At 38.5% G+C, this 22634-nt stretch overlaps 1 protein-coding gene across 3 annotated transcripts; it reads right to left on the reverse strand.

The window, feature by feature from the left end:
- Positions 1–922: 922 nt before the first annotated feature.
- On the reverse strand, positions 923–21901 carry DCUN1D1 (defective in cullin neddylation 1 domain containing 1). Of its 3 annotated transcripts, XM_075506961.1 has the most exons (9): positions 21502–21901; positions 13245–13562; positions 12468–12684; positions 11015–11183; positions 10299–10429; positions 5607–5689; positions 5266–5362; positions 4655–4711; positions 923–3749 (listed from the first exon to the last, which is right to left on the reverse strand). In XM_075506961.1, exons 2-8 carry the CDS (start codon positions 13266–13268, stop codon positions 4701–4703), a joined length of 732 nt encoding a protein of 243 aa, XP_075363076.1. In that variant the 5' UTR covers positions 13269–13562; positions 21502–21901; the 3' UTR covers positions 923–3749; positions 4655–4700. The 3 variants fall into 3 exon arrangements, with proteins under 3 accessions (XP_075363076.1, XP_075363074.1, XP_075363075.1); XM_075506959.1 differs by lacking the exon at positions 4655–4711 and having other exon boundaries at positions 21502–21895; XM_075506960.1 differs by lacking the exons at positions 4655–4711; positions 13245–13562 and having other exon boundaries at positions 21502–21892.
- Positions 21902–22634: the final 733 nt, after the last annotated feature.

The raw sequence follows: 22634 nt of genomic DNA on the forward strand, positions 1-22634 counted from the left end.
AGGGCTTGAAATTTTATACGGTGAAGACACAGAATTGAGTTAAGAAAGGAAACAGTTGTAATTTCATGTAAAACATTCAAATTATAGTTCAGCAGCTTTTGTTAAATTGAGAACGTGAAGAGCTGTTAGCGGAAGAACTTCCAGAAGCAGGGAGTTGATTTTTTTTTTGGTACCAGTTTAAATGTCCAGACTTGGGTGTCTGTTTAAACTGTCAGGAGAAAAACTCTTAGTGTTTACTCATGCAGATACTTCTCCATGGTGGTAGTGAAACACTCAGCTAATTATTGCAAAGGTAGGGCCTATTCCTGGTAGATAAATTATAATTTCATAAAGTATTTACTGGCATGTCTACTCTTTGAGAGCTCAGGGGACTGAATGGCACTATGGCTTTAAAAACCACACACAGTCACTGTACCCTACTCAAATAAAATCTACAGAGACTTCTGGCAGCATGATTTAAATAAAGTGTGAATGACAAAATTTTATTAAATGCATTCTTAAAAAATTATATCTTAAATAAGGATTTCTCAGTATGGATTTAACTGTAAAACAGTTTGGCAGCAAGTCATAAGTTAATAAGTAACAGGCTGATCAATAAAAAAAGTCACTTCACTTGTGTACGGTAGTCTTCAACCATATTTAAACAAATGCACTGTGTGGTGTCTTCCTTCACAAGCTAGGTAATGGCACTGCAGCACAGCTGGAAAAGGTCAGCTCCGTTTTGTACTTCTAAACATTTGGAATAAGCAGTAGGCAAGGTGTTGCAGCAGTTCTTAGATACATGCACCCCTCCCCCCCCAAGACTTACCAATAAAGTGTATTTTATGCAGAAGACAGGTATTCCATACTCCCCCCCCCCCCCGCCCCCCGCTTAAAAGCACATTCTAGAAATAAGTCTTACAAATAATACACTGAAACAATGCATGAGAAGACTTAGTCATGGCAATTTCACTGGAGCTTTATTGCCTCTGTTGGTAATGAGAGGGGTTGTAAGAAGTTACATTTGAACTTACAGAGATATGTAAATGATGGGTTTTTTACTAAATATAATCTCGAGATTAAGTGTTTTATATCAGGGCACTTCTAATTTTGTACATATTTAATGTATAAAAACAGGTTACAAACTTGATGTTCGCCTTCTTTTTTTTCCTTGACATTTGGCAAAATTGAATTGAACCATTTAAAGGGAGATCATCAAATTGAAGACATAAGCACTTACGAATTAAAGCAATCCAAGTAAGCAACTGTCTGCATTCTTAAAAAAAAGAAAAACCACACAAATATATAAAGGAAAAAACACATGGCCACATCTGAGCACGTTTCAATACAAAATATTCCCTGTAACCAGGCATTTTGTCCTTAGAACAACACCCTGTTAAATCAATGTTTCTTTCAACTTCAGTCACTCATTTTGAAAAACTTTTAAGATGCCATCATAGCACAAATAACCCTTTTCTGCAACATAATTAGTCAAAGTTTTATGTATTTCTTTATAATTACACAGTAATTATAAGCGTGTAGTACCAAACTGATGACAACACTATTTTGTTGAAAAGATCTTGCGTTCAAAAGGAGTATTCTTTAAAACACCACGGTATTACGCCACTACCCAATCTCAGACTTTTTTGAGGGACAAGTCTGTATTGGGATAAAAAGCAAGTCAGTTCTCCTCTCCAGACACAGCATACTTGAACTAATCAATCTGAAACTGTACCAAAACCCTCAAGACAGAAAACAGCACGCATAGATACCTTGTAGAGCTTTTTTCCACCCCCCCAGTAAGTTCAAGTCCCCATTTATATTTACACAAAATTGAGAAAGGAAATACTGAAAGCAGCAAAACACACATTTTTTGGCATAGCCAATTCCAGTAGCTGGAGAAAGTTTGCAATGTTTTTGTGGAACTGTATTCTTGAAATAAATGCACAATTGGGTTTTCTTAAAAGAGCACTGCTATAAGGGGAGCTAGCCTTATGGTCAACTTCAGAGAATACAAATAAAAGTTTTTTAGCAGTTTAACGGTCAATTTTTTTTCCTAAAATACTTTTAGCATCTGCATAAAAGTGTTCTTCTGTTTAGTGCAAGTACCAATTACTCGTTTCAAAAATAATTCTGGCCTTATCATAGGACTATTTAGAGCATGGACTTAAACCTCTATCCTTACTTGTAACTAGTCTTTTTTTTCCTGGAGTTTGGTATTTTCCAGCTTGTTTTACAGAGTAGTAGTTATCAAATCCCTTCACAAGCAACTAAGTGAGGAGTAAAAGACCATGTTTAGCACAAAAGCAGCTCAAGAGCTCTTGTAATATTAAAAATAAAGAATTGCATCTGATAAAACCTGTTTTGAACAAAACAAATTATTTAGTTCAATGCAGTAAGACAATAAGAAGTAGTGATGGATCAACAAAATAAATAAGCAAACAAAGTCAGTGTAGTATTTTATATCTGATCTGTGCTTGTTTGGGAAAGCTTTACTCTTAATTTCTGTATTTGGCAACACAGTGATATGTCAATTTAAGGAAAACTCAACAAAATAATTAAAAAATGGGTGTCATCCATAATGGCAGTACCTCTATGTTATAAAGATTTAACTTACTTCTCAGGAAAATGGTTTCAAAACCTAGATTCACATCAAACTCACCAGCTTCTTGTACAACAGGGCCATTTGTTCCATCACACCTCAACCATAAAAATTCTGTCTCAATTTAAAATACTGTATTGTGTAGCAAACATTTAAGACACAAATTCAGTATATTCAAGTTTTAGATTTCCACAGAAATGAAAAACCTTTCTTTGACAGACAGATAAGCATTTCAAAACTGTAATGAAATTTGATTTCTTAGATAACAACCTAGAGAATATTAGATTCTATCATGACGCACACAGCTTATCTCAATGACGCTCACTGAAGGCTGACTATAACATTAAACACGGGTGCTTTAAGTGCACAGTAGTTGTGTCGTACTTCAACTGTTCTCACAGTCAGTTGATGTACAATCAAACCATTCAGATAGGCACCTAGATACCCCAGTATCAACAACCTTGGGTTTTCTTGGTTATTTCTGTAATTGTTTTTACCAGATACTGAAACTCACTTAGACGATACCTGTACTTTTCCAGAAAAGAAAAAAAAAAAAAGTATCGGACCCAGTACACTTAAATATATCACTCTTACAGGAAGTGCTATCAATACAAGTCTTTGCAACTAGCCCCAAGTGTATATTTAAGGATTCTTTTAAAAATTGTTTTGATGTTGAGCTGTATAATTCAGATGCCATACAACAGTTGTCTGATGATGACCAGCATTGTGCTTTATGTGAAACCAGAAACCTCAAAATAATCATAAAGCTTCTAGGACTTATGGGAGATGAAACTAAGGTGGTCCACCAAAAAAAAAAAAAAAAAAAAGAAAAAAATTTCCATGATGAAATCCACAATGTTGGAATTTTAACAGGCAAGAGTGGTCCAGACTAGAAGAAAAGCCCAAACCACCAGTAGAAGAATGAAATATGATATGGTCCAAGATATATCCTTAAAGGTTTGTCTCAACCCTCAGCCATATTGTGAGGATTGATCTTCAGTTCAGTCCAGCCAGCAGAAATTGACTGTGCAATTTTCCATTTCAGGTATTTGTACAGACTATGTACACTCTAGAAGGGTCCTTTAGTGCTACACTGTCGTACTTTTTGTCCCAGCAATTTGAGGGCGTGCAAATTCCACAAAGTCATCAATAAGAACTGGCCATGCTCCTACAAGAAAAAAAGAAGACCAGAACATAAGAACTCAGTTCAACAAGGCATTCTTTTTAAAGCTTCAGATCTAAACAAGTTATTTACTTCCCAGTCTTAACTAGGCATAGTTTCAAGCAAAAAATTGTAATTTTATTTTCTTGCTTGAAATTTAAGAGCTAGTGAAAGATTTCTACTTCTTTTAAACCCAATTAATACACATCCCTTTCAAGGGTTGTACTTCCTTCATCTTCCTGACCAAAAAAAAGAAGCGGGAAAAAAAATGCTGACAAAAATTCTAGCTTAAAACTATCCTGGTTTTGGCACCAGAACTTGATCTCCAGGGTGGCAATAACCACTTAAAAAATGTTGAACACTGGATGAAGCAGTCTATGCTGTAAACAGCAGCATGTTGTAAAATTCTACAGCATTTACTTATCACAATTTGATTTTGCATGAATGCAATGCTCATCTGTTAGAATCAGCATACTTAGCCATACCTGAAAACAACAAAATGCACTCCAATAGCCGGCAAAATAGTATAACGCCCTAGAAGGCTGGTATTACACTACATATACTCTTCTGTATTCCTTATCAAGAGGTAGTTAAAATGCATATCAATATTTTACATATTATGGGCAGCCATATCCAAAGAGGTCCCCAGTCATGTGCATTATGGTCATGTGAAGGTTAAAAATAATTGTGGGCTGGGTTTTTTTTTTCCCCCTTGAAATATTTTTATTCCAAATCATTAAAACATGTTTTCTGCCTTTAATCTTTCTAAACTACATTGATTTATTGTGGGCAGCGGCCCATTTGCTCCATGGTAAGGGAATGAGAACTGTCCATAATTATTAAATAAAGTTGTAGAAGTTTGCTCCCCTCTGCTCTGGAAGTATCAGAAGTTTACAGTTTCCTCCACTCACTGAACTGATCTGCCGCCAACGATTGAAGGTAATTAGCTGTTCTTGGCTACAGATGGACTGGAAGAGGAAAGATCAATACAAAAGTTTACAAGAAATACATTTGGTAGGAAAATAACTTATGTTTAGTAATTCCTGTATGCGGCCAGCTTCACTTTAATATTATTACATGTCCAATCTTCACATAAACTGAAGCAACCAAACTTAAAAAATACTCTCAGCTAAGAAATGCGATAACCAGAGGACCCTACGAAGAAATGCATAGGCCGTGAATCAGTTACTTAGTTGAAGATGCCAAGAATTGCGCTGACAGAGAATCTGTGTTTTTTAAATGGACAAATATCAGGGTTTGTCTCAATAATAAAGAATTAGTATCAGAGCTCAGACAGAAGAAAAAAAGAAAATGGATTTAAGAAAGTTTCAGCATTTATTTTTTAAACCTGCAGTAATAAACAGATGATAACAACATGCAGTAAAGTCGCTCTAACTGGACTTTAGATCACCAGTGATATTCTAATTATGCTGTTATTAGATAGCTTGCCAAAGCAGACACACAGTAATAAGTGTAGCATAAAACACTGTTAGAAGTTAATGAAAGAAATGGAAATGTTTACCTTCCTCATCATAGTTAGACATATCATCTGCTATCATTGTACTAAAGTCTAGAAGAAGGTTCCAGGTGTCCTTAGGAATTGATCTTTTATGATGTTCCTGTTTGGAGGGGTGGAAAATTTATATTTAAAAAAAAAAAATTAAAACCCCTTATACACATTCATTTTTACCGTCTTGGACACATCCATATCCCCAAAATATATTTCTCTTGTACACACTATGAAGTGCAGTATCTGGGATCTGGGTCAAAATAGTCTATTTCATCTACTCCATAATTTAAACTTATTTATCTTCCAAGTTTTAAAATTACTGCAGTCCAGTTTACGTAAAGATTTAAACTTACCAACAAAAATTTGTTCCACAAGTCTAGAAATTTAAATCTTCCATTAAGTACTAAATTCCAGTAGGCAATGGCCATTTCTAAATCTGTAATATTAAAATATATTACTCTTAGAGATATACATTTCAAATATATCATCTCCACAGGTATCTAACACTAAGATGAACCATAGATTCATAAAGCTGAAAAGAATAATCTAATGCAAATATACTCATGGATCCTTTACAAAAAGGCAACCATAAATAAAGTGTTACACAAATATTTTATAGATTTTGGTATTATCACTTGAATATAGAAGAACTGAAAATTGCCCATATTAATATCTAACATATCCAAAACATGCAAGGATATTTCATATGCCTTTTGCTATCTAACAATACATTAGTTAAAATTCAGTGAAATATTTTTGTCTTAGAAATGCTATTGACTTGAAAAGAAAATTTGTAGTATTTTGTAGTAAGATCTGCTTTAATTTTTTTAATATAATTATTACAATTTACATAAACCTAGCTTTTTATAATTTCATTTTTAGAGCAACCTTGTTACAAGTGCTGGCTTTGTAATGTGGCTTTTGTCAGGTGTTCATTTCTGCAATCAGGTTTCCTTTTGAAAAAATCTGTAAGTACTGTACAAGCAGATGGTTGATAGTTGGTTTGTTGTTGGTCTTTTTTTGGGTGGGTTGGGTTTTTTTTTTGGGGGGGGTGGGGGTGGGGGGTGGTGGTGGTGGTGTTGGTTTGGGGGTATTTTCTCCCCCTAAGACTCCTGTTAAGTTCTTGCTTGTTTTGACTCTGCTTCTCAGGATGACTGAGCAACCTGAACCGAGGCAGTTCAGGAACAACAACCTATTGCCCGTCAGGCAACTGCGTGCTGCTGTCAGCAGTGGGTGCTGTTACAGTGTAGCAGTTAGAACAAGAAACTGGTTAGTCTAGCACGTAAGGAAAAAAAAAACCACAACTCACCTGCCTGGTATTTGCCATAGGCTAAACTGACATGCATTTACTGTTTATTAGTGGCATACAGTAATGTGTTAGCTGATAAAAGAAAGTTACGTATCTGAGCTCTAAATCTCTACCTAGCATGATCTCCATTACCAGGAATTAACAAGGACCTCTGTACTGTATAACAAAATGCTGCTAACTGTGATCTTACTGAGTTCAGTATCCATCACCAAGCACATAACTAGGTAGCCTTTTGGGGTTACTGTAAGTGACCTCTTTTTTAACAAAAGCTCTTAAATATTTTGCAGTCTAGCAAATCTCTTCTTCCAGAAACAATCCTCTTGTGAGAGCAGAAAGAAGAGGCACATGATCAACTGCACCTCAGGAGAAAAGGAAAAAGAAACAACCTGACACAACCCAAGAAAATTACTCCCTTCCCCCAGATGCCCAAACTATTTAAAAAAACAGGGAGGTGGATCTTAGAGGTGAAATCAACGGCAAACAAAACAAAGCATGAACTCTGCATTGCTGGAAGGAAAATAGGTGGTGACAGGGGGAGTTTATGAATTGTTTAGTATCGTTGATATTAAAAGTTCTTCTCAAACAGCACATTGACATTATAATGCTTCCTGACCAAAGTAAAGAATAAAATTTGTGGAGGATTTTCCAGCAGCTGCAAAGGGGTGCTATTTCAGACAAAAGTGCAAGTTTGAGTTTCAAGAAGCAGAGACTAATTAAACAGAAGCCACTACTCCTCAGTAAATAAGCTATATGTGAAAATCACAACTTATTAAAGAGTGTAAAGGCTAGGTATCTCTCTTTAACACAAGATTCAGATACAAAAATATGCACTTCAGCTTTCAACTAAAAAGTACTGTCTTTCTAAAAATGAATAGATACAAACTTCAGATTAAGCTGATCAGTTCCTCAAGGAAACAGATTAGAAAACTAAGTTTTATTTACTTGTGATGCATTAATAGCAGGCATACCAAAAAATGCAAGGCCATCAAATCACTGCATATTTATAGTGGTTTATAAACAAACACTATAAACAAACTGTGCATTTTGACATGCTTATACAATTTTGAGGTTATTCTTGTGGGTAAGCAAAGGCCTTTAAAAAACAGATCTCAGGATGCTGCAACCTCAAACTCATATCATGAGTCCAAACACGTAAAGCATGGAGACATAATGCCTTAGGACAAGCTACATGTTTTAAAAGAAATGTTATGAAATCACAAAATTTGAAAGTAAAGATATGAAAACCTAAAATTATAAGAAAGTGAAAGAATGCTCAGGAAAGTCCTCATGGATCAAATTTGAAAGTCTTAAAATATATGCTCCCTTCTGAGTTTTATCCAGAGAGATGCAAGAGAAGCAAACAATGTTTGAGATGAACATCAGCTAAAAGGTATTCTCAAATGATATGCAAATATCACAAGAACTTTTAAGACATCCACAGTACTTACATGGTAGTAAGGAATTATGCAGAGGAAATGCATTTCCAGAACTGTGCCTGAGCTACTACACAATGTTTGGAAGATTAGAGACCAATATACATTAAAATCAATTCACAAGTTCCTACAAGCAGTTATTTAGACACTCCAAAATTAATTGCCTAACTAGGAGCACTTACTTTTCAGCACTGTACTTCTCCCAATATTCTTTTGCTTCAGGGTTTCCAGAATTACTCTGCCCTATCATGAATTCATGCCTAGAACTGTGTATTTATTGGCACCAAAAGAGTTGGTAAGCACCCAGATTTTAAGCTTAGTTCTACATCACCTCCAGACCCAGACTTAAAAATAAATAAATAAATACCCCCCACACCTTACACTATGTATACGCTATATGAATCTGAGAAAACTATACTTGTCTTTGTCACTGTTAGAGCTTAACCTGCATAAAGAAGCTTTAAGATCAGTGAGAAATAAAGCAAGTGACTTAGTTTTCCTGGTAAATAATTTTTACTGAAGTCTGTTCCATCTGGGATACTCAAAAGATTCATTTCCATATATGACACTAGGGGGAAAAAAAATTCAGAAAAAGAATGCAAGTCTTCCTTATACCTTACAAATATGGAGAAGAAAATAAGAGGCAAGTACTACATCAAACAGTTCTGTTATTCTGAAGCTTTGAGAAAATATAATTAAAAAATTATCATGTAATTATGATATTGTGATTTGCCATTTCACTTTTACCACCTTACAGGGATTCTGCAAAACACTCCTTGTTGTGTGAAGCTGTTTAAAGATTAAAAACAACATACAAATGTTACAATGGCAACCATAAAAAAAAAAAAACCACCAAACCAACAAAACCTTGCAACTGTTCACACTGCAGAACTGATTCCACGCTGACACTCTCCATAACCTAACTTCTAGCCTCTCACAATTCAATTACTGACCACATTTTCCTTGTTACAGCAGCCTAAAAAGAATAATATGACTTTCTACAAGAAATAAGAATCAGCCCATTCATTTATTTGCAGGATTCAGACCTGACTACGTGCATGCACAAGTATTTTTAAACAGTTTAGCAGTGCTCTTTTAGCTTCTTCAAAGACTATGAAACTCACAATCCAATCGAAAACAAAAAACAGGATACAGAAAGATGTTAAAGAATGACACAGAGTGGAAACTAAAACATGGGGCTTTTGCTTATGTACTTATTTTTCAATATTCATTTTAAGCCAGAAGTTGGTCCACATATAAAAGACAACAAAACCAAAGCAGAATGCTCATCTTTTCACAGCGCATGAATGCAGCTGGTCAGTGGCAGTCAGTTTAAGGCATTTCCATTACTGAAAAAAAATAAATTCACAAGCTGCCAAGGAAGAACCTACTGGCCTTTCAGTATTTTATTTCCTCTCAAAAGTAGAACAGGTAACTTAAGAAGTTAACAGTTACAGAGTCATGAAATACTAGTTATGGTTAATATCTCAACTACACTGTATAGAAATGAATATGCATTCTGGTTGGTTAACATTACTGCTTGAAAAAAAGTTTTGTTCCTTCATTTTGCTGTTTTGAATAGACAGATCTACAGTTTGTTCATTTAGTTCCATTTGAACTGTGGTGTTTTGTCATGTTTTTGGTGTTGTTTTTTGTTTTCCAAAAAATTATTTTTAATAAGTGATTCTTCCACTTCACCTGTTATACTAATCAAAAGCACAATCAGCAGAAGAGCTCTGAAATAATGAAAAAAACCCCACCATTCAGTAAGCTGGGGGGGGGGAAGGTTGTAGGTAGGCATCTATTACCAACAGCACAACAATAACAGGCATCAAGCCCAGGATACAGAAATTTATTTGTACTATTTCAATTCTATTTTGCCAACACATTTGCAAGCATTTTTGGTGTTATGAGAGACTGTACTTACATGCAAATCAGTTTTACAGCTTAAATTTATCCTAAAAATGAAAATTCAATTAATCTGTTCAGTGCTGCAAATTCTAGGTGATATAATCATGCCTTTAATGTAAGACCATAATCCACTGTGCTCACTGAGAATCGCAGACAGTCTTAGTGAAAGAATAAACCCTCTCATAAAATTTTGTAGTCTATACTACTGATGCAGATATTTCTATCAATTTGAACACCTTAAATTGAATCTATCTTTCACAACAGAAAGATGTATTTTATCCCGAGGGCAGCTATCTTTCAGACTGATTGGATCACAATAATATTTTCACTTAGTGCTTTAATCAGTCATTTCCCATATGTACGAACAAGTGTTTATGATTAAGAATACATACCTAAACCTTTCTGTCCCGGATTCTTTGCGAAGTTGAAAGTAAACTGATAAAAATCCTTAAATCTTCCTGGCTCTTTTAATTCTTGTTCCATTTTAGGAATCTGGGCCTTCAGTTTTTCTATGCTGTCACATCTGCATTTTAAAAAGTATGTTTATTTGTGTACTATTCATTTTGCCATAAAATATGAGTTATAACTTAAAAATTTATAAAATTTTTGTGGAATATAATATGATTATCAAAACAAAATTCAGGAAGCCTTTAGTCTGCACCTATAATAACAAAGAAATGAAATTGTTGTATTTCTTCACACTGCCGTTTGTACATACTAGCTGATACATCACATTCTATAATCCACAAGATTTTTAGAAAAATGTGATAAAGACTATTACATTCTCATAAAGCAGAGAAAACCCAGGTATGCCAGACTGCAGACCAACATCCTTGCTCTTCCTACTTGAGTAGCTCTATGGCAACTAACTGAAATACTCACACAACCAAGGCAAGTAGCACTCAAAGTTGCCTCCCTTTTTTTGGTCACTAAGCATCTAGCACATAAACAGCAGATGCATTTTTACAGAGGCAGACAAGTGATGCTAGACTTCGAAAGGTCTCTGAAGTCTGAAAGGACAATGTCATTGTGAATTCCCCAAAATAGGGCTGTTTCACCATATGTTCTGGATTACACTGTCAACGTCTAATACTTACTGCACACTTACCCTAGCTCAGTCATTCCATCCATGAATTCCAGCTTTGAAAATTCACACTGTGTTGCAGCTCGGAATTTCCATGCAATGATGAGTACAGTAATGCTGGCTGGGTCAAGAGCTAGATCATCACAAAACTGCTGTATACCATCTATACCAATTTTATTTTCATCTTGAGGATCTTTGGGATATAAAAGTAAGTATCAAGAAAAACAGATTTTTGAAAAAGCTAATGTATTCAACCCGAGTATTTAAGATAAGCAAACGTTTTCAAGAAGCCATTTTTGGGATCAGCCCTTATAAGTGAATATTTTAAAAACACAATTAAATTAGTATTTTCAATGGTTAAGCTTTAACAACTGAGGAAGTCACTACAATAAAGCCTCCCATACAATGAAGCTTATGTTATTTTCACGGAGAGACAAAAGCACCACAAACATTTGTTTTCTGCCTAATAATATGCATGATAGTCTGACTCATTCCATACACAGAACAGCGGTCCTTTCCCACCAGCACACTTAAGTATTGGCATCTTTGGTAATACTGCTGATCTGTGTACCATTATAAATAATTCTGCAGCGTCCATTTGCAAGCTGTACTGATACAATTATCAAGTCTGCCCATAAACTACTAAGTTGACATTAGTTTTATGCATTTTCTGGCATCACCAGCATGCATGAGATTGGCCATGGTAACCTCCAAAAGGAAAGTTACGCTGCCCCATTACCGATTCCAAGTCAGCCAGGCACACTCCTCTTTCCACGAAGGAATCAACATCTGGTCTGGAAGTGAGATGCTCACATTTCAAGTGCACTAACAAAGATCTACTAATGCAAGCCAACAAAGACTTCAGGAAAATGGTATTTGGATTATGCACACATATGAAAACTGACAGAAAATGTAGCACTCATTTTCAGATTTTTTTAAAGTGCTAAAACACAGAATTTACTCTACTGTACTGAATCCGCTTTACTATTTGTGGTAGGATATCATCAGTTGAACAGTGGCTACATAACAGATAAAGAGCCTTTGTTTTCTTTTCCGCTCTGTTTGTAACTATCTGATAATAAGCACAAGGTGAATAAAAATTAAGGTAGAATCCATTCTTGGTATGCAACCTTTCACTTTGTCAGGAGCAAGTCCTGAGCAATGTGCTTTCCCCAGAATAATCACCTAAAATCCATGTTAACCATCATAGTTACTCACTGTACACACAATTCCAGTTCCAGACCCTAATCCTGTATAAATGTACATATATTTAGAGCACATAAAGCAACCACATGTAATCCTTGTGAAGCAGAAGCCTACATATACTCCCCTTCTAACTTGTATTATTAGTAATAGAAAAACAAAGCTGAAAGAGTGGGTTAAGATATTCCAAGCACAAATGAGCTGCAATGATACACTGTAATTACAAATGCATGCATACAACTAGGAAATAAGCCTTAAAACTCAGGGTACTCACCTTTGTATCTGTTATATAGTTGTTCTAACTTCTTTCTGTCCAATGATCCTTTAACACTCTCTCGTATATAAAGTTCAGGATTTTGGAAAAAGTTGTCTGTTGCAACATCTAACTTCCAGTCATTTTGAGACAGACAACTCACTGCTGTCTTTTCGCTAGATTGTGTGAAGACCATAAACTGACGCACTTTATCCTTCTGTGATGATTTCAACTTGTTCTAGTAAAAACAGACAATACTGTAACTAGAAATGTTTTACTGGACAAAAAAAAAAAAAAAAAAAAATCAATCATCAGTACTGTTAATATTTTTAAATCAGTACCTTTTATAATCTTCCCAAGCAATTAGACTTTCTCTAACTGCTGGGGCACTTAGACACTCAAACCAACACTTATTTTGTCTCTCTCTTTTTTTTTTTTTCTTTAATTTAAACTTACCTTCATTCTAGGTACTTTACATTATAACAAAACTGAGTTAAACCATCACAAAAATCACGCTGGCAAAGCAATCACAGAAATAAAAAATGGGTATTCTTATTGCATATTTGGAGAGAGAGCTGAAGGGCATAGCAAATTCATATACAACTGTAAGACAGAACACCTTTCTATTTAAACCAATTTTTGTTTTTTAAAAAGAAAAAACCATTCTCTTAACAGAAGAATGCTACACCTCCCAAAAAAGGGCAACTGAGATGCCTAAATAAAGCCCATGGCTATCAAAATATTTGATAGATTAATTGCCTCAACAGACACGGCAGAACAGGCCATTTAATAGCTTACCATCTCTGAACGAGAGGCTGCCATTCATTTAGTCCCAGCTGACCGAACTAACAGAAACACCAGCTAGTGCAGGACCGGCAGCAAGACCACACACACTGCCAGGAACAGCATCTCTTGATGTGCCTCTTGATGGCAGCAAGGAACTTAGGCTGGGTCATCCATTTCAGGGAGCTACACACCGAAATATCTTAAAAGACTTTTTTTTTTTTTTTTTTTAAGAGATTTTTCACTTTGAAGGTGCTCAACTCCACCTACATAATTTGCAAAACATTCCTGTGAGGAGGCATTGTCTCCATTTCACAGGTGCAGCAACTGAAGCTAAAAAAAAAGGGTAAGTAATTTTGCCGGAGGCGGGTGGGGGAGTGAGTAGCCAAGGTGAGATCTCTGGAATTTCAGGCCTCCTGCCCAGACCAAGAGACATCCCTCTCTGCTCTAGCACAAAACTGAATGGAGAACTTGCTGCCAGTAATTTATCAGTGTAGAGTGATTCCCAAGGATATTTTTGATGAGGAGAAGCACACTCAGTATTTCAAGGGTATTAGTTACACAAAACTAACTGCTGATGAGGAGAAAGCAATCATACCGCTCTTGCACTAAATCCAAATTCAGTTCTACAGTTCAAAGCAAAAAGAATCCTAATGTTACAACTTGGTAAATAAAAGTTCTGACTTTTAAGTCAGGATTGGATTTCTTACATGGCACAAATATTTCATTTGTAGTTTACCTTGCATTCTAACCAAAACTTGCATATTCTGTTCATTATTGTAATTTCCAAGTTCATGGCTCCTTCTCAGGGAGTATGGGGAAAAAAGGCCAAAAAAAAAAGTCTCCAGACGTGATAAACTATCCTCAGCAATGTTTTAGGAGCAGTATGAGCTCAAGCTCTTCATTCCAAAGGATAATTAGTGTCCAATCACATTATCATTAGAAAAAAGAACTAACGCTTCAGAACACAAAGTCATCTGCCCTAAAACTCAAAATCAGTTTTCTGCTGCTTGTTAACAGTGAATGTGAACACTATTATTCGCAAGAGTAGTTAAGTTACCAGCTTCAGCGTTACACCTTTACAAAAAAATACACATTTGGTTTAAACTGATACCCACATAATATACTAAACAGACCAATACCCTTAAATTTAAGATCCCTTTAAAAAACAAACAAACAAACAAACAAACAAAAAAACACCCCCAAAACAAAACAACCCTATATCTACAACCCTTAGCTGAAGCCAAAATTTTAGCACACACTGCAGACTTAAACACAGTGGTATTTGTTAGGCTATACTACTTTTAAAGTTACAATGTGTTGCTGCTTTATTTCAGTGTCTTGAATAAGTTTCTCACATCAGACCTTTTGCTACAAACATGTTTCTGAAACTCAGATTTTCAGAAGTGATTCCAGGTAAAGGTCAAGCCATCAGAGCAGGTCCTGCAAAGACCCACTGCTGACAACTTGTGCATGCTTCGAGTTTCACAGCAGACATTCAGCACCTTACAATATTGAGCTCAAACTTTCACAAAAATCATTACACTGACAAAGCCATGTGGAATGACTTCCAGAAATTACTAATGCATGTTTAGTTCCAGTTTTTACAAATATATTGTAAACTCAGATATATTAAAACAAACCATTGAATGAAATCCCAAATGAAGATGAAATAATCCCAAGGCTAATTTTCTGTATCAGTTACCAGCCTCCTCAAGTCAGTTCCACGCAGCCAGACTGCTGCATCACCACAGACTCAGCTGCACTATAGGGCAGAGTCACACTTACGACCTTAGCTTTTCTTTTCTTTTTTTGACAAAGCGGGTGCCTTTAATTACTAGGTTTTTGTTTGGTTTGGTTTTTTTTAACATGTACACATAAGTATGCATAGCCCTTTTAGTAGTGAGTATTCTGTAAAACATCAGGAGGCTTTGTTCTGCCCTGCTCTTGCAAGGGTAAACTCCAACAGCAATGACATACAACAAAAAGTCAAGGAACAGGTTTACAAGGGCTTCACCATGGATGCCCAAGACCACAAAAGGTAGTGGGTTTTCTGTGTTGTCACATAAAAGGAGAATGCAATTTATTAGATCAAAAAAATGCAGTTTAAATCACTTCCATGATAAAATTTAAATCCCATATATGCACATGAGAGCTTCCTGTGCTCGGGGTTCCCTAAGTGATAGTAACAATATAAAACCTTTTTAAAAAGAACACTGAATTTGCCAAGAGTCAAGCAGCTAATGACACTAATCAGTATAGCATTCAGTAATATATTAAGATGCAATAAATCACAGTGTTCAGCTATAATCTTTTTCTGGAATAACTATATTTTTTACTAGTCAAGTATGAGTTTATTTTTAGTGAAGAAGTGCCAAAGCCCTTTCTTTATATTTCACTAATGTTTCCGCAGAAGCTTGCCAACGTGGACAAGACACTCCACATCCTAAGTGACTGGACAACTCTTTGAAGGCCTACTACAGGACAGCAAAAGATGAAATTACTGCTGAGTTTTTATTATCCTATTATAGCTCTTCTTTCATCACATTAAAAACCCACACTTCAAGCAGGAACAGGTTCCAAGCCTTCTGCACTTTTAAGGGCTATTTCTAGAAGCCGAGCTCTAACAGTCTATTGTTTTAAGTGTGCAATACAGAAGCCAGAGCACCCTATAACCTTTAATCCTGTAGTCATCAGGCAACAAATACCTTACACTGCAATTGTATGTGCTGTAATGCAATATAACCCATTTAAAATATCTCAACTTTAACACTACTTAATACCAAAGACAGAATTTTATTTATCTTTCTTGCTAAAATATACAAGTGAAAACCAATGGAAAACAAATGCAATAAATTTTCTAGTAAGTCTTACCCCTTGGGGTAAGGGGAAAAGGAAAAATTCAGATCTGCAAGCCTTTGATCACATTTGTGTGGTATCCAAGCTACCTTTTATAATGAAGATGACATAAGAGACAGGAGGTGAACTTACTTTTAAAACACAGAATAACATCTCTAAGTAAAAAGCTACATTGTGTAGATTCTTAAAACCATAATAAATCTTTCCAAAGAACATCTCACGATATAATACTAATTTTAAAATGAAAACTTTGCCTCTCCCCATCAAGTACCAAATTTGATAATTCTAATTCAATAACCCATCCTTGACAATGACTAGTATCAGATACTTCAGTGAAAGATTAAAAATAAAAATTAAAAAAAATACTTGGGCTTTTTTTCCCCCAAGTATTTTTTTTCTGGCCTCAGACTGAAACTCCCCTCCATCCAGGAGAGTAAGCTTTCCCAGTCTAGGGGGGGAAAAAAAAAAAAAAGAATGCTAGAACCGATCTGCCAACTCTGACTATATGGTTGTTTTTCCTTATCTTCTACACTCAATTTTTAGTCACCTCATATTCAAAGATCAGCTCTGCACACTGGTCATCATCGTTTTCTGGATAGCTAATAGCCATATGAGGGCTCCACTCTCCTGGATAATGTCCATGGGAAACAACAACAACCTTCGTCCCTCACTGCCTGGACTAGACAGCTGAGGATTCCTACCAAAACCCTGTTCTTGGACTTTGCTCAAAGGTTATATGTGGCTTCCAGCTAGACAAGCAGTGCACAATCAGTTTGAAATATCCCTGCCCAAAATTTCTTATGGCCCCCAAAGAAGGCATTCACACAGTTACTCTTTAATGAATAACTGCTTTTCACCCTTCCCTTCCCAGCCACTGCTTACAGATGATCTGATTCCCGCTAGTTTCACTGCTAACTAAAGGAATTTGAACAATGTGACATCTGTGGTTTTGTTTCAGTCAGGACTCGAAGAAAAGCCTGTTACGTTCTGATGCATGTGACAGGTAAAAAGCCTTTTCTAAAATAGTATCAACCTCCACAAACTCCAGGCTTTTATACTGACTGCATTTAAACTCTACCAAGAGATCTGGCTGCGGGAAGCATCCTTGCACTTTCAAAGGACCCCAGTGACGTCAGTTCAAACACTGAGTAACTTCAGCCCGCACACAGAAGAACGGGCTTGTGCATGTAATAACCTCACGGATCATGACTGCCAGTTTTGTCCCATCTTTATGCGACACTAATGGTCAAGAGAATGTTGCTCCCTTACAGTGTCTGAATCATTCCACATTGGGCTGTATCCATTAAAGGAACGTACAAGACACCTGCAAATAATCTGGTTTACTGCTTGTATTCAACAAATACATGGCTAAAGCTTAAAAGGCAAAATCATGAGTATTTTTCTTTGTTTTATAAGAAAACAAAAGCTAATCATAACAACAGAAGTCTATGAATACACTGAATGAATACATTACATTTTAATCCATCAACTGTGATGGCATACACGTATGCTACCAAAAACCCCATAAATTCCAAGTTAAAGACAAAAACAATTAAATAGCCATAGTTTCTGTATAATGTAAACAAGCATGCCCTTCAACTACATTTTATTTTCTACAGCAGTTTCTCGAAAAGAGGGCACACAAAGTAAGATTATCAGGACATTTTTAAGCTTCTGTTTCAAACCGATGTGAAATCCATTCGTCTGCAGTGGAACAGAACAAAACTTAAAAATTTACAAGGTCTGTTGAGATATAAAATCTAAGGAAAAAAAATCACAAGCAATATAAAATCAAAGTTGCTTTTTACACCCTCTAATGTTCTTTCAGTGGATAAAATAATTTTAGTACTTGCATATGGGCAGAAAGTCTTTTGTAGAAGATCAATATATAGCTACCCAGAAGAATGCAGCAGTTGTAATAGTGTTTTAAGGTAATTCATGTTAACCTGAGAGGTGAAAGAAACGCCAAAAATCAGGGCTTTTCCAATTAAAAAATGACAAAATAAAGCTGTCAGTTGTTTAGCATTCTTAACTCTGATCCAGGGCAGAAGCTCTATTCAGCCATAAGCTGCATTCATACCTTATATTTACATTGGCACATAAAACATAAGTAAAATATCAAGAGCTACATAATGAATTTCGCACCTTGTTCTCAGAGTAGTTCATATTCCTGAATAATTTTTTCATGGCTCTAGTTAAAAGTAATTTTACAGTATAAGTTCAAAGGGTTCTCTGGTAAGCTGGGAGAGGAAACACAATCATGCACCATCTTGTCTAGCACTCAGACTACTCTGTCCTAAGCATAAGGCCAAGAATCTACAAGTTTTACTATGGGAGAACCAAAACCAAAAACATTTAATATCAACAAACTACTACAGACATGAATATGCACCATACAAAACAGCCTTGCAGAATAGCTTGTTGAGTTAAACACTGCATAACAATGTCATGAAGTACAATAACATTACAGGAGACAGCGTCAGACATGAAATTCTTGTAATACTAAATTTTTACAACTTCCTGTCACCTGAGGTTTGCCATAAGAAATCATGAATTTATCAGCATAGAAATATTCTTCAGAGAACACAAACTGGATAATATAATAGCCAGTGTAAATAGAGATAAGGTTAGCATTTGGCTCTGGATAAAGATATGGCTACTCACACACTTGCCTTGATTATCACACATAGGCCTAAATTCATTAAATCATTCAGAATAGCACAGGTAGTAGCTCTTCTCCCCAGAGAAGATGGCTTAGAGTATAACAGACCAGCTTGCTGCTCTGTCTTGATTTGCAGGCACATTACTTGCCCTCACGATGAGATGAAGCAGTCACATACCAATAGATAAGATGAAGGAGACCACTTCTACAGATGCTGCTCAGCTCAAATGAAAATGTGGGTAAGAGAGGCAGATTGCTATCAGCAATCCAAGGAACACTGCCAGGATGGTGTACCTGAGCACTGGACAGACAACACTTTTCAAGTTACCTAAATGGCCAGATCGAGCCTAACAGGCTGGTAATGGTCTCCCTTCCAGATATTGGACAAAGACAGTTCCAAGCCAGGAAACCTTTGTCCTGAAAGCACTGGCCGTACGAACACTGGTGAGACTAAGACAGAGCCAGAAGCACTCTAACTGGCGGTGCTGCATGGGTGAGTAGGAGCCAGGCCCCAGCTGCAGAAGCCTCCACCGCAGCATTTGCTGTGCTGGACAAGCAACCCGGCCCCAGGAACCTGCCGTAGCCACTGGAAGGACTAGCCAGAGCAGTAGTGCATACAAACTGGGCAGAAAAATGGGACGTTGATCCATTTCTGCATGGACATTGATCCATTTCCGCATGGACATCTTTGGATCTCTGTGAAGAAGTCTCCCTACTCTTTCCCCTAACTAAATAGAGGATTTTGACATACCACAAGTATAGGCACAGAATCCTATACCTGGGCACTAGGAACAATTCATACCTGTATTTACTACTTATAAAAGCTGCAGCCTGTCATTTAGTCCCACTTCAGTGTCTATGTCATCCTTTCACCTGGCGTTGGAGTCAACAAGCACAACCTGGAAAATAGTTGTTTGCATAGTGCCTAACAACTATGCTTGCGGCCATGACTACAGTATTCAGATACTCCCTCCAATCTGATAAATACCAATTTATCAGTACAGTATTGTTCCACAGAATATATCTGCTAGTTCTTCAGTTAAGTATTTCCAAGAAGACTAAGAAGATAGGATTCTGCTGTTTCTCACAAAAAGCTATTCTTAGAATAACGTGCCTCACTATTTCTGTTATATTGCCACTTACTACAGTATTGTTCAATTTAAATTTCTAACCACATAGCCAGCCAATAATATATGCATGTACAAGACACCAACTGTGTATTTTGCATACCTACAGTGGATATGCTGCAAGACAGCTCTAGGTGATTTTTATGGAAAAAAGTATTCATAAAAAGTTGTGTAACATTACTGCGTAAGTGCTATTTGAGACAGTCTCAGAACTGCAGAATTACATTAAGACACCTCTACAGTCTGAACTTTACCCAGGCTTTAGTTTTAAGCTCACATAAAAAACTCAAGTGAAGATCTACATCAAACTATTCAATTAAAAATTATACTAGTAACATAGCGACAAGTTTATTAGAGGTCTACATACTGCACCACTAATTTAAATCCTGGCTGACCAAATTTTTATGCCAATATAAGTCCATCAGTTAAAGGTGACATTTTTATTTTTTTAATATACTTTTAACACTGCTTGCCAGAATAGTATTAACTGCAGGTATAAGATAGCTTTATACGAATAAGCGTACACCAGTAGATCTTGGGCTCCCTCCTACACCCTTCCTAAGACAATACAGCTGCTATAGAGAAGTACTACTTTAAACTGTACAGGTATAGCTAAAGCTGTACTACTTTTGTATACAGAGAAGGCCTAGAAGTATGACTATAAACATGTTCCCTCGGGTGCATAAGACACTGTGCAAGAGACCAATAAGGACCTCCTTATTTAAAGCTAAGGAATGTCTTTTTTTTTTGTTTAGGTGAACAAAAATAGCAAATTTTGTTCCAACCACTGCAGTTTCCCTCTAGAAGATGGAAGGGAGAAAGTCAGTCAATTTGAGAGTCCACAGCAAATCCTCAGCTATAAGGAAAAAATATTATGGAGAAAATGCAAGATAGGTAGGTCTTGCTTTACAACACTCTGTGAATAGGAGCCTTACCAAAGCCACAAAACAATTATCCAGAAATTCTCCAACATAACCCCACTTCAAGAAAGATCAACATATCCGAGTTTCCCAGTGACCTGACAGCTCTTAATGGGCCCGGAGCCACCTCAAATGCTGCGAAAAACTCCAAGTAGCCCCTGTTTTCTGGCAGCCCCCTGCACTCTATCCAGTCCCTGCTGCTCACCACCCCACACAGAGCACAGACCAAGCTGCCCACAAAAGGCCTCTATTGCCCCTGTCCCGTACAAAGGTGCCTGAACACTCATACAAAGTGCAAGCGAGCACCTCCTCGCCCTGAGGAGGCCTGACAGAGCCCCGCGGGCCGAAGGCCTCCGCGAGATCCCGGCGCCCCCCACCTAGGCCCCGGCGCTCGCCCCTGTCCAGGAGCAGCCTCCTGCCTCCCGGCCCCGCGGCCAGCGGCCCCGGCCCACCGCGCCGCCCTTCCCGGGTCCCACACGCCCTCCCCACCCTGCTTGATGGCAGGGCCGAGGAGCCCACGGCCTCAGGACATCATGCCCCGGCTGCGGGGCCCCCGGGACCGGCCCCTTCGCCGCTCCCGTCGAGCCGCTCCCGGACACCCCAGCCCGCCACGACTAGGCCCCAGCTGCCCCTGCGGCGCCGCCGCGGCTGGCCGGCCCCCAGGCGCCGGGACGGGCCGAGAGGCGATCCAGGAGGACACTCACCATGTTGAGGGCTGTGCAGGCCTCTTCCCTCCCGGCTCAGGCGGAGACTGAGGGCGGCGGCGGCAACGGCTTCCTCCGGCGGCGGCAGCTCCCGGCTCCTCACGGGCCCTTCCGCCGCCTCCCGCTCATGCGCAGTCCGGCGCATCCCCCGCGCCGGGAGCCGGCGCTGCGCGGCCGCGGCGCAGCGGGCGGGAGCCTTCACCGGGGGGCGGCCCCGTCCCGCTCCCAGCCCCGTCCGGCTTTCTCCGGGAGCGGCGGGGAGCGGCCAGCGCCCGCAGCGTGGCGCTTGGGGCTGCGGCGCGAATAGCGGTCGGTCGTCGCACGCAGCTGAGGTGGGGGCCGCCGCACCGCGGGGGCCGCGGCCCGAGGAAGGGAAGGGAGTGGAAAGTCCCCTCTCCCCGTTCTCCTCGGTGTTATTGCAGCGTCGGGAGCGGGGGTGGGCTCCTGGCCCGCGGCGGGGTTGGGGCGAGGAGGGGGCTGCTGTGGTGGCGGCCAGGTGCGGTGGGGTCCCGGCGCTCTCTGAGGGGCGCGGGCCGCCCGGGGTCCGGCCCGGCTCCTTACCCCGGTACCCGCGGCCACCCCGCGGCCGCTTTTCTGTCAGGAAAACTCATTATGTTCCTTTTTCTTAAATACCCCAAATTAAAACATTTTGCGAAGGCTCGGTGTGAACGCGCGTGGTGCAACAGCCTGTTCCTGCCGCCGTCTCGCAGGGGCGTTCCGCGGTGTTTGCCGAGCGCAGGCAGATGCACTGCCCCAACGCGTGAACTTAAAACATTTGCTGTGCAGCCACGGAGACCTGGGGATGGTGAAGTCTGAAGGCAGCGGTTTTACAAGCGTTTTCTTAGGGGACCACCTCCACACTTGTAAGATTTTCCTGCTAGAGGTTGTGATCCTCTTTGGGGAGCTCTTGCTTCCAAGTGGCAGTCGACAGATGAAGCCTTTTCTGCAGTAGCATAGATGTATTAGCAAAAGAGGTTGTAAGGGTTAAAGCACAGTTTGTACCAGTATCCCAGACAGTTGTTTTTTCCCAGGAAAGCGTACTCTGTCTACTGCAGACGGTCAGCAGCGAGGAGATTTGGGGAAGTGGAGTATTTGCTGATATAACTCACAGTGGTGGCAAACTGCTAGTTGTG

This window comes from Mycteria americana, chromosome 7 (genome assembly GCF_035582795.1).
Source record: "Mycteria americana isolate JAX WOST 10 ecotype Jacksonville Zoo and Gardens chromosome 7, USCA_MyAme_1.0, whole genome shotgun sequence".
Classification (NCBI taxonomy): Eukaryota; Metazoa; Chordata; class Aves; order Ciconiiformes; family Ciconiidae; genus Mycteria; species Mycteria americana.